The 14508-nt window shown below is 34.7% G+C and overlaps 1 protein-coding gene across 1 annotated transcript; it reads left to right on the forward strand.

The window, feature by feature from the left end:
* The first annotated feature begins 315 nt into the window (after nt 1-315).
* On the forward strand, nt 316-729 carry LOC145689352 (protein GVQW3-like). Its single transcript, XM_081763502.1, has one exon. It carries the CDS (start codon nt 316-318, stop codon nt 727-729), a length of 414 nt encoding a protein of 137 aa, XP_081619628.1.
* The last annotated feature ends 13779 nt before the right edge of the window (nt 730-14508 follow it).

A 14508-nucleotide genomic window follows, 5' to 3' on the forward strand; every position in this document is an offset into this window, starting at 1 on the left:
CATACAACAGCTAATCAATGAACTTCAAAGGGAGACGAGAGAAGAGAAAGTCTGATATACATGAAGAACACTACATGCTACGAGGGGGTGTTAATAAAGATTCAGTCTTAACAAGAAAACTAAAATGAGCTAGAAAGCTAAAATTAGCAGAGTGTATAGGACAGAATCTGTATAGATAATGTTGCAAAACGCAATGTTCTATGGTATTAACATCTGGTTCTTTGTCATATCAGAAGTGAACATCGCGGCATCTCCATCAAGCTTCAGTCAGGAGGAGCATAGGATCATCATGAAGTACTCCAAAGGAAAGGTGCGATGCAGATCTACGATGAAATGAAACAAACTTTGGGATACCGTGGGCCGCCATTTGGAACTGTCAAACGCTGGGTGGAAAATTTCAGAACTGGCCATTTTGATATTGAAAGTGCGAAACAAAGTGGCAGGCCTGTTTCTGTGTCTGTTCCTGAAAATGTGCAAGCCATCCAGAACATGATAATGGAAGATCGTCGAATATTAGCCAAAAGGATTGCTACATGTTTGGACATATCACGGGAAAGAGTTGGTACCATTATTCATAATGATCTGGATATGAGGAATTTTGCAGCAAAGTGGATTCCCAAACTTCTGGCGGAGGAACAAAACCAGGAAACAGTGAGAACTTCGCAGACAGTTTTGGAACATTTTACAGGAAAGAGTTGGCTTTTTTTTGGAGAAACTCATAATTGGTGACGAGACGTGGATTTATTGTTATGAGCCCGAGACTAAAGAAAAGTCTAAGGAGTGAAGGCACAGTTCTTCTCCTCGGCCAAAGAAGTGCCGTTTCCAGAGGTCTGTTCAGAAACAAATGACAACAATATTTTGGGATAAGGATGGAGTTCTGGTGGTGGACTATCTTCCGGTAGACGCAACCATTAATGCATCATATAACTGTTGTCTCTTGAGGAAGTTGCGCAAAAACATGAAGGACAAACGTCGTGTTAAGCTCTCCAAAGGGTTTCGGCTTTTGCGCGACAATGTCTCCTCACACACGGCATCTGAAACACAGGACACATTGGCCACCCTAGGCTGTCAAGTGTTGCCTTCATTCTCCTTATTCGCCTGACCTAGCTCCATTCGGTTATCATCTATTCTTGAATCCCCCCCCCCAAATCTCAAACGTCAACGTTTCAAGAGTGTTCAAGTTGGCAAGTGATGCTACAGGTGACTGGTTACAGCAGCAAGCAAAATACTTCTATATACAAGGACTTAAAAGTTTATAGGACAGATTGTCGCAAAGGTATTGACCTACTAGGGGAATATGTGGAACAATATGGAAGTTTCAGCTTCCTACCTCCTGATTTCTTGATAAGGCTCAAACTTGATCAGCATCCCCTCGGAAGAATCTTTCGACCACAAATGTGTTAGAGCTTTGAACGAATTTTACATAGATATATTTTGCAATAACATTTACATATATTTAGTTTTAGGACAACAAGGACAATAATCCGTACCTTATGATAACAAATTTTGGGAATAGTCTTGTTTAAATTGTTTTAATATGTTGTTAAACATACAATAAGTAAGGAAGCCATTGTTTATTGAAGAGTGTTTTTAATTTCTAGGAAATGAATGATAAGCATTAAGGAAATACAAAGTTTAAAAGGAAAAGAAATAGTTTAATTTCTTAAAACAATTACCGAAACAAGTTTTGGTTGTTATTAAAATAAGTTTAAAGGAACTGGGTCCGCAATATTTAATAATATATATTATGTTAAGTTTTAGCTTTATTTTTAACTAGTTGAATATACCCATGCTTTTGCTCGGGATCAAGGTCCCAAGCAAAAAAGTTTTTCACGTTTGGGATTAATGTATAGAATTGATGAAAGTATATGTATTTCTCAAACTCATGAGGGGTAGTTGACGCCCCTGTTCTACCCAAATGAGGCCCTGCTCTCATGCTAGAAGGTACAAGAGAAATACACCTTCTATGCCATTGAATTCGTATGTCTAGTATCCACGAATTGTCAGCAGCAGTTGGTTTCGTGTTATGTTCCATTTTCAACCCTGTGTGTTAGATGCGTTCACTCAGCACATTGTTCAACCATATCGGTACTGTTGAGTGGTAGGATCAACATGGCCAAGCATTAATTGAGGAACTAGCGGATATAATTTTCGTGAATGTCTAAGATGGTGGTTGTGGGCGAGCTGCTCCCAGATTATATCAAGAAGATACCCAACGAGACAAAAAACCTTATAATTCAATGTTTATTAATGACTTTGTACGGCTACGGAATTACCGGATTCTGAAAATGGCTTCAGACGCAATAGATCAACTATTTCAAATTTGCTGACCATAAATCAAGTAATTAATGATTGTTTCAATAAAAGGTCTAGAGTAGATGTAGTATATACATATTTCAAACAAGCTTTTGATTTGGTTGATCATGGGGTACTTCTTTGTAAACTGAAAACTTTAGTTGTATCGCAAGAACTGGTTAGATTGTTTCATTCATATTTGAATGAAAGAATTGAATATGTTATTTTTAATAATATTAAATTTAAGGAATTCACAGTGCATTCTGGGCTACCTCAAAAATCGAATTTGGGTCCTTCACGTTTTCTTATTATGATCTACCCAAAAGGTTTCAATAGAGTTCATGCTTAATATTTGCAGATGATACCAAATTATACAAAGAAATCCGCACGGAAAGTGATTGTATTAAATTACAAACATATGTTAATAGGTTTGATGAATGGTGTTGGGGAAATAAATTTCAGTTGAATATTTCAAAATGTTATGTAATGAATTTTAATTTAAAAAACGCACAATATTTGAATATGCTATTGGAAATGAGACGTTAGAATGAAAGGAAATTATAAGAGATTTAGATGTTTCGTTTGATATTAATTTGAAATTTAAACATCATATAAATATAATAACTAAGCAAGCTTTCAAACTGCTGGGTTTAATTAAGAGGTAAAGTCGTTATTTTTAAAGTCAGGGGACTATTTTTATCGTTGTATAATGCATTATTTCGATCGAAACTAGAAAATGCATCTATTGTTTGGAATCCATTTTATCAGTGTCGGAAACAGCAAATAGAGAAAGTTCAGAATACGTTATTCAGTTGCATTGCGTATAAAATACATAGTATTCAACCTCGTTATCTTTCTTATGATGAACATTTTAAAAATTCAAATTATTATCTCTTGAAATAAAGAGATTTATACAGCGAGTACTATCTATCTATTAAAATGCTTCAGTACCAATTAAGAGCGATTTTATTTTTTTTTTTACAAGAGTTTCATTCCCATCCAATGGATGGGCGGGCCGTAGAAGGCAACACCTTCTCTGTGGCCAGAGATATGAATTAAGAGCGACCCAGCTCTAACGAATAACCTTAGCTTTCAACCCTTTGATTTACGGTTATTTGTGATTTCACCTCACAAAGTTTATGTTTTTAAATTATTGTTCAAAGGCCTTTGCCTTTAATAAGCCTTTTTCGAAATAAATGCAAATGAATTGTGCTGCCATCTTTGGAGCTCTTTTAAACTACGTTTATATGTTTGTGTCCAATCTTTTCGACAATGAGATCTCGGAAACTGCATTATCTAGAAAGATGACGTTTTCAGTGATCGATTGGAAATTTCATGTAGATTGTCCAGTTCTAATTGAATATTTAAAAAACATGGTCACTTTTTCTTTAATACATTTTTACGGTACATTGGAAGTGTTGAAATTAGAAAAAAACTAAAGCATCACATCCTAAGTATTATACATTCCAACACCACATTCTTGTATATAGGGGTTGTATATGTCTCAGGCGTTTGTTTCATGGCCAAATAATAATGGAAAAGGAAGGTTAAGCATTTCTCCAGTCTAAGATGAACCTTTTTTTTTTTTTGGAAGCGTTTTGCCCAATGAACACCATATATAACTGACGTTATAATTAATTTTGTATGTAATGTAATTGCTTATTACATACTGCATGCAAGAAGAAAGAAAACAGTGGTCATACATGAATTAGAAACTCCAACCGGAAGCAGGCTCAAATCTTGCAAACGGTGCGAGATATTGAGAACTAATAATCGAAAAAAGGTCTCCCCTTTATAATACCCCTTAGCTTTTTTAAATCAATCCGTCTTTCACTTGTGTCTGTAAAGGGACATGTACAGATGTTGTAAGGAATGAGAAGGAGATTTATGCTCATACGCGAATGATGTACTGTGTAGAGAGGGCAGGTTTAGCTAGTATCTTAAAAAATTAATTGATAATAAAAAAGATAACGTATTCTTAATAAGTAGATTATTATTTTATTGTCCTTGGAAAAATCTGAGAGGTAGACATGTTTTTTATATGCCTGAAAACAGAACAAATGTGAACAGGAGTTCACCACTGTGTAAATTATGTGATGCATGTAACAAAATTGAGTCTAGTGGATTGGATTCATTTCAGTATGAATTTAAAAATTTTAGACGAAAATGTTTTCAATTACTAAATGAGAAATTATAAAATATTTTTGTACAGCATAAGTAAAGAGAAAAAGATTTATAGTACTATTTCATGTTACCAATGCTAGTTCCATATTTGGAGTTGGGTTGCATATCTTTTGATAATAAAGTATGAACTTTGTACTTTGTAATTGCTTTTGGGTGTAAAGTACAAATAAACAAATTACAGTATTATTATTACGCCGAACTGAGTCTGTGCTACCAGATATTCGCGACTCCAGTGTCAGTAGGGGGCGCGGTGGCTCAGTGGTAGAGAGTTCACCTCCGGTGCTTGGGGTCCCTGGTTTGATCCCAGCTCGCGCCGTGTGGACTTTGTGGTGGACAAACACCGTGCTCGTGGGTTTTCTCGGGGTTTTCGCGTTTCCTCCCACTTTCTTCATTCCACCATCGCACTCATCTCTCATAATCACCGTCTCCTTTAGCCTAACCGGCATAACCGTGGGACCTAAAACTTACAGATTTCATTTAATTTTTCATTTCCAGTGTCAGTACTATTGATTTCGAAAAGTGTATACTAAATGCACTAGAAGAGAAGATCTTGCGTGAGTGAGAGGAAAAACTCATGTCACTGTATGGTAAAATTACAAGAACAGAAGTTAAGGAAGTACCATTTACTAAAACTACAGCCTCTGCTAAACAATTATTATTATCCACATGTGAACTTGGATGGGACGAGGAACCACTATGGAAACCACTAGGAGTGGTTTCATCAAATGTGTGAGCATAATTCTGTATTTCCAACACATACACTCTTTAATGATGAGGCGTATTTTACAGAAGATATTGTGTTGAATATCCGAAATAGTCATTATGGGACGAGCAAAATCCGCACAGCATAATCCATCTCGGTCACTAATACACATTAACGTGTGCTGGTATTTTGGGAGATTAGTGGGCCATATCTTTTACCAGCTCAATTAAATGGACAGTTTTGTTGTTATTTTTGCCAAATATTTTATCAGAATTTTTAGAGAAGATTCTAGAACTTCGTCAGTGGAACCCTGTTCTATTTCTCACATGAAGCCTAGGAATACCTGAATCATGTGTATCCGGAGCAATAAATAAAACAAGGCAGTTTTGTCATTATTCTTGCTCAATTACAGGACCTAAACTCATGAGACTGTTTTTTTTTTTGTTGGGGATAAATGAAAACTTTTGTTAACGAAGACCTCTACTGTTCGAAGAAGAGCCAGTGGCAAGAATTGTTACTATTAGCCTAAGCATCAGGGAAGCATCACATATCTTAACACGTATTAGAGACTCACTGACAATTGTGCAATTCCTGTACTGACGTCGGAGGATATCGTTTTAGACAGATTTTCTAAAAATGCTTATGAAGCTATTTCTTGCTTGTGTAGTCATGTCATTACAATTTATTGCTTTATTCTGATACAGTCAAGCACACTGATCCCATCTGGCCTCTTGATCGACTTTAAGTTAACGTATTTCGTCAAGGGTTACGTTTCGTATACTTTGGATCAAGAGTTACATCCGAGCATGTTTGGGAATATCTTGTGTTTTCTGCGGAATCATTTGTGCGCTCATTGCACATTGTTGACATACGCACACTCTTCGCACGCATCTTCTTCATGACTAAATCTATGTATGCAGTTATTAACTTCCAAATCCACGATTCCTCGCGTTCGAAATAAAATTTGTTGTATTCTTTTTACCATTTTAGAGCCTCCCCCAGTTACAGGTAGGTTTCTAACTGCACTCATTATGCTATAGTTGTATGACCCTCCTCGGAACCGATACCACTACAAATACGGTCATGACCTATCGTTGGCTTTAAACTTCTTGTAACCCCAAGAGAGCGAACCGTGATCCCTTAATTACAAGACTGCGGGAGATATTATCCATCCCTAGTAGCCAATGCGAGTTCATCTCTGAACAACGAATTTTCAACTTACTTGCAATTTCTTTTAGCAGCCCTTGCTTCTCATTATCTCATATTTTCATACATCAAAGAGGGAAGGATGAGGAGAAGGGAGGAGGATTACTTTCAGAGGAGATTATGTTATTATTTCCAGATATGTCCGTGTGCTCCTAATGCATTCAATGACACTCTCGCCGTTCCCGGCAATACTATGTGTCCTATTCATTATTACTACCTAGAAGGTGACCCACATGGCCTAGGAACTTGTGATATTGGTTATTGTAATGAGGAGGTGTTTTTCCAGAAATGTCAATGGGTATAGTAATGCAACCATGGACAACACCAAAAGTCATTCGCCATTTTGATTTTGTTCACAATATTTACGGTCTGTCAACGATTTTTTGTTACTTGGTGGGATGTCATAGTGGGATTTGTCATGAATTGGATACATCTGTCCTAAAGGAATGTCAGGGACCTTCCCCTTCCTGCCCTTTGCCACCACCGAACAATTCAGAAACATACATTTTCGGATAGAGAAGTTTACAATTCTAAGACATTAACATACCGACTCAGCTCAATAACTAATTGTTTTGGAGATATTCGCCTAGAAAATACATTTTCCCACGGTTTTGTAGAGTACCAGCTCTGAAACTGTGCGCTTTTGACAACGTGTCGTATAAACTGCTTTCCTTATTCCGATGTGAGGAATCACCTGTTTCAGTTTGTCGGTCTCGTGCATACTCATGTATGTATGCCTAGTGCGAATCCGTAAGCAACACTGCAAATACGAATTACTTATAAACATTATGGATATCTTATACGACATTCACTGAATGTCCTGAAAAATTGAAAGAACATGTAAATTGTTGTGTGTATACTCTACGTAATGAGGGTAAAGGTAACATAACTGTTGAAAAAGAATTTGTCGAATTGTTAAAACCGCACTTTCAATTTTTATGTATTTTTATGTACAAGTGTAGTTTTTAATTCTGCCCACTATTTCTTACAATTTGATTTATGGAACAGTCGTTGCTTCCTCCATAAGTACTTTTAGTGAGTAAACACTATTTACATTTATTTCGTACAAGTGTGTGTTCAGACAGTGAGGTACATCAGCCATAATAGTATTCTTTACTAAACAAGTTAAAGCAAATTCGGAAGTATGGAGTTTCTCGGAAAGGTAAATGCTATTGAGAAACAATAGAAAAACAAGAATAACAAAAGCTATATTGGTCTATAGTTTGTACAGAAATATTACACTATTTATTTCAGAGTTTCTCAATTAAATTTGTCTTGTGTATGGTTTAGAGAAAACATTATTTATATTGGTGTTTATATTACTGGTAAATATATGCATGTAATATAAGATGAAAAACTGAATATGTTGAACTGATTGATACTTCTGGTTTATTCCAGGACAATATTTCGGCGTTAAAATGTTAGGCTGTATAAGGAACGTTTGGTCAGTCACAGCATTTCATGGCCTTGGACATATTGTGAGAAAGAAACGATCGTTAGGAGAGAGGTAAATAATTATAATCTAATTTTTTTTCTTTATAAAGTATATTAAAAAATGAAACTATCAAATATAAGATGTTGAATCATATTTCAATAGAAGTGTGTATCGTTTCAGAATACTTACACAGAAGCTTTCAATATAGGAAACGATTATATAAAGAAGGATTTTAACTATGATGGAACTATCCTGATTTTAAGTTTCTAATCTCTGAATTTGAGGTCCAACGTGGTTCAAACCCTTGTTTATATAATAATTTACCGAGTTGAAAGCTTCTGAATAAATATATTATATTATACTCAAACATTAAGGTAATCAGCTTAATATTATTCTTCCTTGTACGAATAAAAGAAGGTAAATCATTTGCGGAGATTTGAACTAAGTTTTTCTCAAATCTTCTTTTCCCACGCAACAAATTTATTGATACATTCGTAAAGAACTGTATTACAAAAGAATCACAAATCATGATTCATTTTACCTGTCACTAAAAGTCCTTACTACACAGTTATATCGAGTGAATTAGAGGGATTACAAATACTTTTAGGATATAGGCAATGATAATTGAAACCAATCCAATCATAAGAAGAATTCTAATAACAAGAACCGTTTCCAGAGCGAGTGTACTTAAAATTCACGAGTAAGTTGAAACAACAGAGGTGAGAATAGCTATGATGGTAAAAGTGAACTAAGTAAAAGTTCCGGCTAGCAACAACATACTATATGAAGGCGTAAAAAAGCAGGCTAACAGATCCACCATAGGTACTGTATGTCATTCATATAAGCAGTTGCAGAGTGCTCTGGAAGGCAAAATAATCAGGAAAATTGTTATTGGCATTAAAAGGAGAAAAAGCAGGAAGACAAATTTCTCGAATATGAAATTATTCACCTTCTGGAGGTCAAAGAGAGAGCTCTGTATTGAAGATTTCCTTTAAGAAAGCAATAATATAGTGTTTTTCTATGGAACGTCTATGACTTCCTCGCGTATATTTTATTGGCCTCGGAGAATATCTAAATACTCTACAAGCGAATTTTCGTGTGACTTATATTATTCTGATTTTAATATATTATCCTTTTCGATTATTTTGTATCCTTTGTAATATGCAACCAGAAAATGATTTTGTAGTGTAGTATACAACGCTAATTTTGTGTATTATGATAATTCATTTCTACTTCAGGTCTTGTTACTAGTCAATTTCTAGGTATATTACCTAGTAATTATAATTTTCTGTATAATTGTCAACTATTTTTTTTTATTTTATAATTATTTACTATTTATATCAAGTTTGAATCCTGTAAATGTAACTACTTTCAGATTTGGTAAGAATACGAACCTGTCTCAGGGGGGAGAACTTAGAATCTCCAGTTCTAACCAAATTTTGTCAGTTTAGAGCTCAGAGATTATGACGAGTAGAACCTGTAAAAAGATCGGACGGCGCATTTTCTTGAGATTCTATAGCTGTAAAAACTAGATTTATTGTAACCATGAAATGCAAATTGTGGACAAAAATGTTCGAAAACAAGGGACAGTTTGGTCGTTACGTAAAGATAGGTCGTTCTGCATGTCGTTACTTTGGACATATCCACTCGGCTACGCTGGCTTCTCAATGTTTCCAAGTCTCGTTGATATTTCGTCAATTAGCTAATACTTGTATCTTCTAGAAATCAATGTTTATCACCCTGATGCCACTACATGTACTGGAGTCTTTCCCTTCGCTGCAGTCTAATTTATGATTCTGGAAGATAGTAGAACTTATTTCAAGAACGAACGACTCAGCGGATCAAACTCATTCCCTAAGACTGTACATACCAACTTCACGCACGTTTCACCATACCCTAATCATCTCCTAAAAGAGTCTGGTCTAAAATTAGTCGCGGGTATTCAAATAATTAATCTAATCTCATTTTGTAATTAGAATATTGAGGGGTCGCTGTGACTCAGTGGTAGAGCGTTCTCCTCTGGGACGTGGGTTCCTGGTTTGATCCCAGCTCACACAAAGTAGACTTTGTAGTAGCCAGTTTCCTCTGTTTCTTCATTGCACCATTTCATTCATTTTTTATCATCACCGTCTCCTTTGGCCTAGCCGGTATAACCATGGGATATTAAACTCAAAGTTTTCATTTTTCATTCAACATAATATTGAAAAGTAACTTCCGTATTACAAATAACTTCATACAAATAAACTACACACACATACGTATTGCCATACATGTTAAGATTTTCTCTCATAAGCAGGATCCTTCTTTTGCCACATAAGTGATGATTTTGCTAAGATATTATTACTAACGATGGTGTTTTCCAAGTGAAGTATTTCATCATTTTCAATGAAGAAGAACATACGGACAAATGTACTAACATCCTCATCATGGATGTAACGTTTAGTATTTAGCAAATGACTCAAATCATCAACTTCTTGTTTTAGTATGACCAAACTGTAGAGATAGTAAAACCATATCTCTCAATCTTATTGTGCTCACCTAGATAATTTTCTTATTAGATTCTTGCGGTTTGAGGAAGAGTTATTTTTTGGGTATTGGTATTGATATACGTTAAATCGAAGTCCTTAATGCAAGGACGAAGGAATAGTCAACCTTCACTGAAACTCACGATTTACTTCTTCATTCGAGAGCTTTGCTGTCAGTGATGGTATCCAGCATTCGGTCGGAGACCTATATTCCAAAACTTCTAATTTTGAGCCCCCAAACCACCAAAGTGTGATGAGAAAACTTAGTCTTCTCCTTTCACAGATTCATTTTTTCCAACGCAGTGTCTCGATTATGATCTTTCACAGTTATATCGTGCACTTGTGGCGATAGTGTGTAAAAATCATCAACTCACTACGTGAAACTGGAAGACGAGACACATGTAAGCGCAGGTTTCCCGATCGGTTCATTTCTTAACCATGTGAACTCCTTAACATTTTCCTTAAGGAGAAATAGAAGAATCTCTGTATGTGATCACTGGAGGAATACAGCTGTAGCCTATCCATGGCCTTCATGTGCGTCGTAGAAACTTTCTAGGCCATAGATTGGAAGTTCATTTCTCTGAGATACGCAAAGAATCTGCTGTCTCCTGAGCGTTCCTTGACCAATAAAATGAAATTATGATTTTATGTAGTCCTCCGCAAAGTTACGATTTTCTTCTTAAAACGAAAATCAATTTTTAACATCTAGAAGATGGTTCGGGACTAAAGTTGGTCGATTCTCTCATCTGTATCGTTCTTTGAGATGAAGTGTGGTGTTGTGAAGAAGAGCTCGTAAAAGTTGTTTTATCCTCGGTAGGGAACTCAGAGTTTGCATACACGTTGGTGGAATCCCATGTCTTTCGTTTATTTTAAAACTTTCCTGGAGGTGTGAAGTCTAATAGAAAGCAATTACTCAAAATTTTCAGGAGCCTTTTCAAAATTCTCAGCTAACCATAAACCTGCTACAACTCGCAGCATCTTCGGACTCATAGCATGCAGCAGCTGCTATCCATTAAGACGTAGGAAATGATTTCGTAATAATTGCTGAATCCACTGAGACGGCGGCAACAAAAGCGTGTGTCCATAACGTCGAAACACTTGTGTCAGTAATGGCATGAAAGCACGAGAACGAGGTGGTAATACAATGTGTTCTAACACCGGTAAATAGCCTTAGAACAAGTAGCAATATTGTTAGTTAGGACCTCTGGCAAGTATACTTCGACAAATCTAGGCATGAATTTCCAAAGAGGTCGATCAAAACGTTGAGGAGTCAAATAACTAAAACTGTAATTAAAAAAATGTCTGCTTTATCAACTTTAGTCGTTGCGATATGGAATAGCTAGGTATCTGAAGTTTGCTGGAATAATAAAGGTGGTGAGAAAGAGGATTGAAGTTTTATATTAATTGATAGTCACTTATAAAGTGAAAAAGTTAATTTAGTAAAATTTGACAATTTAGAAGATACTTTAAGCTTTTAAACACAACCCAACACACCTACATATATAATATATATGTTTTCTATATATTCTATATATGTATATATTATATATATTGACAACAGAATGACTGTGCTTGGGTCTAAATATAGAGATGTAAAAAATAGTTGCACAGTATTCGTTGCTTCTACCCACTATCCAAAGTAGGTAGGAAATCAGAAACTCCTTCTATCTCCACCAACCTAAAACTTAGGATTTATATTGTATGACATGCGAAAGGTGATATGATTAAAATTGAGAATGTTTATCTTTAGATAACTCATTTATTCAATTATAGTTTATAGTAGAGTTTTTAGTAGGATGTTTGTTTGTGTTATATTAAGTAAAATAGTTAATTCGCATTGCATAGAACTATCTGTGAATTGGTCAAAGATTGAATATCAGAGATGTTATTCTAGCATACCTTGATGAACGAGGTTCGAACTTCAGACTTTGAAGTTCATTTCCAATTCCTCACAGTGGATGGATGTCCACTGGAACGTAATAGCGGTTGATCTCAATAATGGCTCTATTGAGACTACAACTCCCAACAACTGATCCAAGCTCGTAACAACTAATCCTTGGATACTCCTCGAAGACTGATCTTCTACGGGTCTCCCAGAACTGATCCTGATTCCCTCAAACATTAGGTTTTTATCATCATGTTCGTGATGACGAATTTTGTTGTTGTCGATTGCATATTCTGACGTTTTACATCTCTGAGCCGAAATTGTGCTTATTCACAATTTCTGCATTTTCTTTCATTGACCAGATCCTCTAGACAGCTTATGTCTGCGAAATTTCCACTTTTACCTAATTTTAGTTATGTGTCTGTGTTTACAGAATTTTCACAACGTTTGACATTTATATGTTTCGTATTTGTTTTGTTATTATTATGACACTGCAGACTCGTGTCTACTTCTTGAAGAAACAACAAGCATCAGCAATGCATAATGATGATATAACATGTCTGCAACCTAATTACAGCAATTTAGAATAATAAACAAAACATTGTAATATTTCTCTCTTAAACCAATTAATGAAATTAATAAATTTTAAATCTTAACATTTTCTATAATTTTGGAGTGTCGTGACACGCATACTGCGACACGCCCCCACTTTAAACTGAGGCATCTCCGATGCCGACTAGATCTTTGCAAAAGATCGGCTTTCGGAGAACTCACTGTATATGAAATTTCAAAATTATTGATTAATGTGAAAATTTACAAAATAATTCTTTTTAAATCGAAAGCCAAAAATTATTGTCGAAAACAAAAAAAAAAAACAAACAAAAGTTAATGATTATTAATTTTCACGAATTTTCTTTTTCCTGTTTTTCTTTTTCCAAAAGTTCATTCAATTCTTTTTTTTTACTTATAAATTCACATCTGTTTGATAACAGCATACTGAATGTATCTGCCATCTATTGTCAAAACTCAACACTACTTGAACTTTGTTCGTTGTAAACACAATAATGAATGTTTCCAACCTAAGTCCTTTTTTAGGGAAATTGAAACTGATCTATTAATATTCACTTTATATATACACACACACTATAGTATTTCTTTATGCACTTTCACTATGGATCTCCATTTAAATTCACAAAAACACTAAATCACTAACATAAACAGCATTAAAGTTTCCGCAAACTTGACCTAAATTGCTCACCATAGTTGGCAACTCAATGTCAACCTCGCGTCAACGCTTTTATGCAAAAACTGTTGAACTCAGCAAAACTTCATCTCTCTCATCTTCTTTCTGCAACTTCCGTTCAACCTTGACACGATTACATATCCACTCTACGTGTACTCATAACGGTCTACGTGCACTCACTCTTACAGTTCTATTGTATGTTACAATATCATCTCTATATCGTGATCAACCAATTCATAGTTCAAATGCGAATTATATGTAAATCTAAATATATTACTTTTTTCTTTTTTTTTAAAATGAAGTGTGCAAAATACGTGATGCGTGATTTCGTGTGTGAACGTGTTGTATATATTATTTTTTTTACATCCTTTATTATGCTATATATCATCTCTACTTTTAATGGTGAGTACTCTACTATTCTATTAATTACTTTATTAAATTTAAACATTATTTATAATACTATACATGTTACATTTACAAATATTTTAATTTCTATTATTAACTACGTTCCCGTAACCGATTTTCTTTAGTTATTGTTATTATTAAATTACTTATTTATCACAATTCACTGTAAAACATATTTACCGATTCGGGATTTTCTGATGCAGATTCGTATTTCCATGAATCTGGGAAGGCTTTGGTTGTTTCCTTGAGGCCTGACTCGCAAGACATCTGATAAATACCATTTTGTATACAGTTACTTTATTTATTTAATTAACTTTCATTACTCCTATTTATTTATTTATTTATTTACGAAAAAAATTGTTAAATCTCCATTCTTCTCCATACTCAAAAATCTTATTTATTTATTTAACTACTTAATTCTGTCAAAATCGGGTATAAAAATCACATAAAATCGATATCTCGATGTTATTTTGATAATAAATAGTACATCAATTGTACTTCATACTTGTCTATTCCTATTTCTTAACTTAAACGTCTTTAGTTACTGGCCTTGTAACCCAAAAACTATCTAAGCCATTGTCATATTCATGTTTAATCAATAATAATAATTAATCAATAATATAAATA

The sequence above is a fragment of the Thermobia domestica genome, chromosome 7, assembly GCF_964235325.1.
Source record: "Thermobia domestica chromosome 7, izTheDome1.hap1.1, whole genome shotgun sequence".
Taxonomy (NCBI): Eukaryota; Metazoa; Arthropoda; class Insecta; order Zygentoma; family Lepismatidae; genus Thermobia; species Thermobia domestica.

Excerpts from the sequence above, each read along its gene's own strand:
- LOC145689352 (XM_081763502.1), top strand. The coding sequence starts at position 316 with ATGCAGATCTACGATGAAATGAAACAAACTTTGGGATACCGTGGGCCG.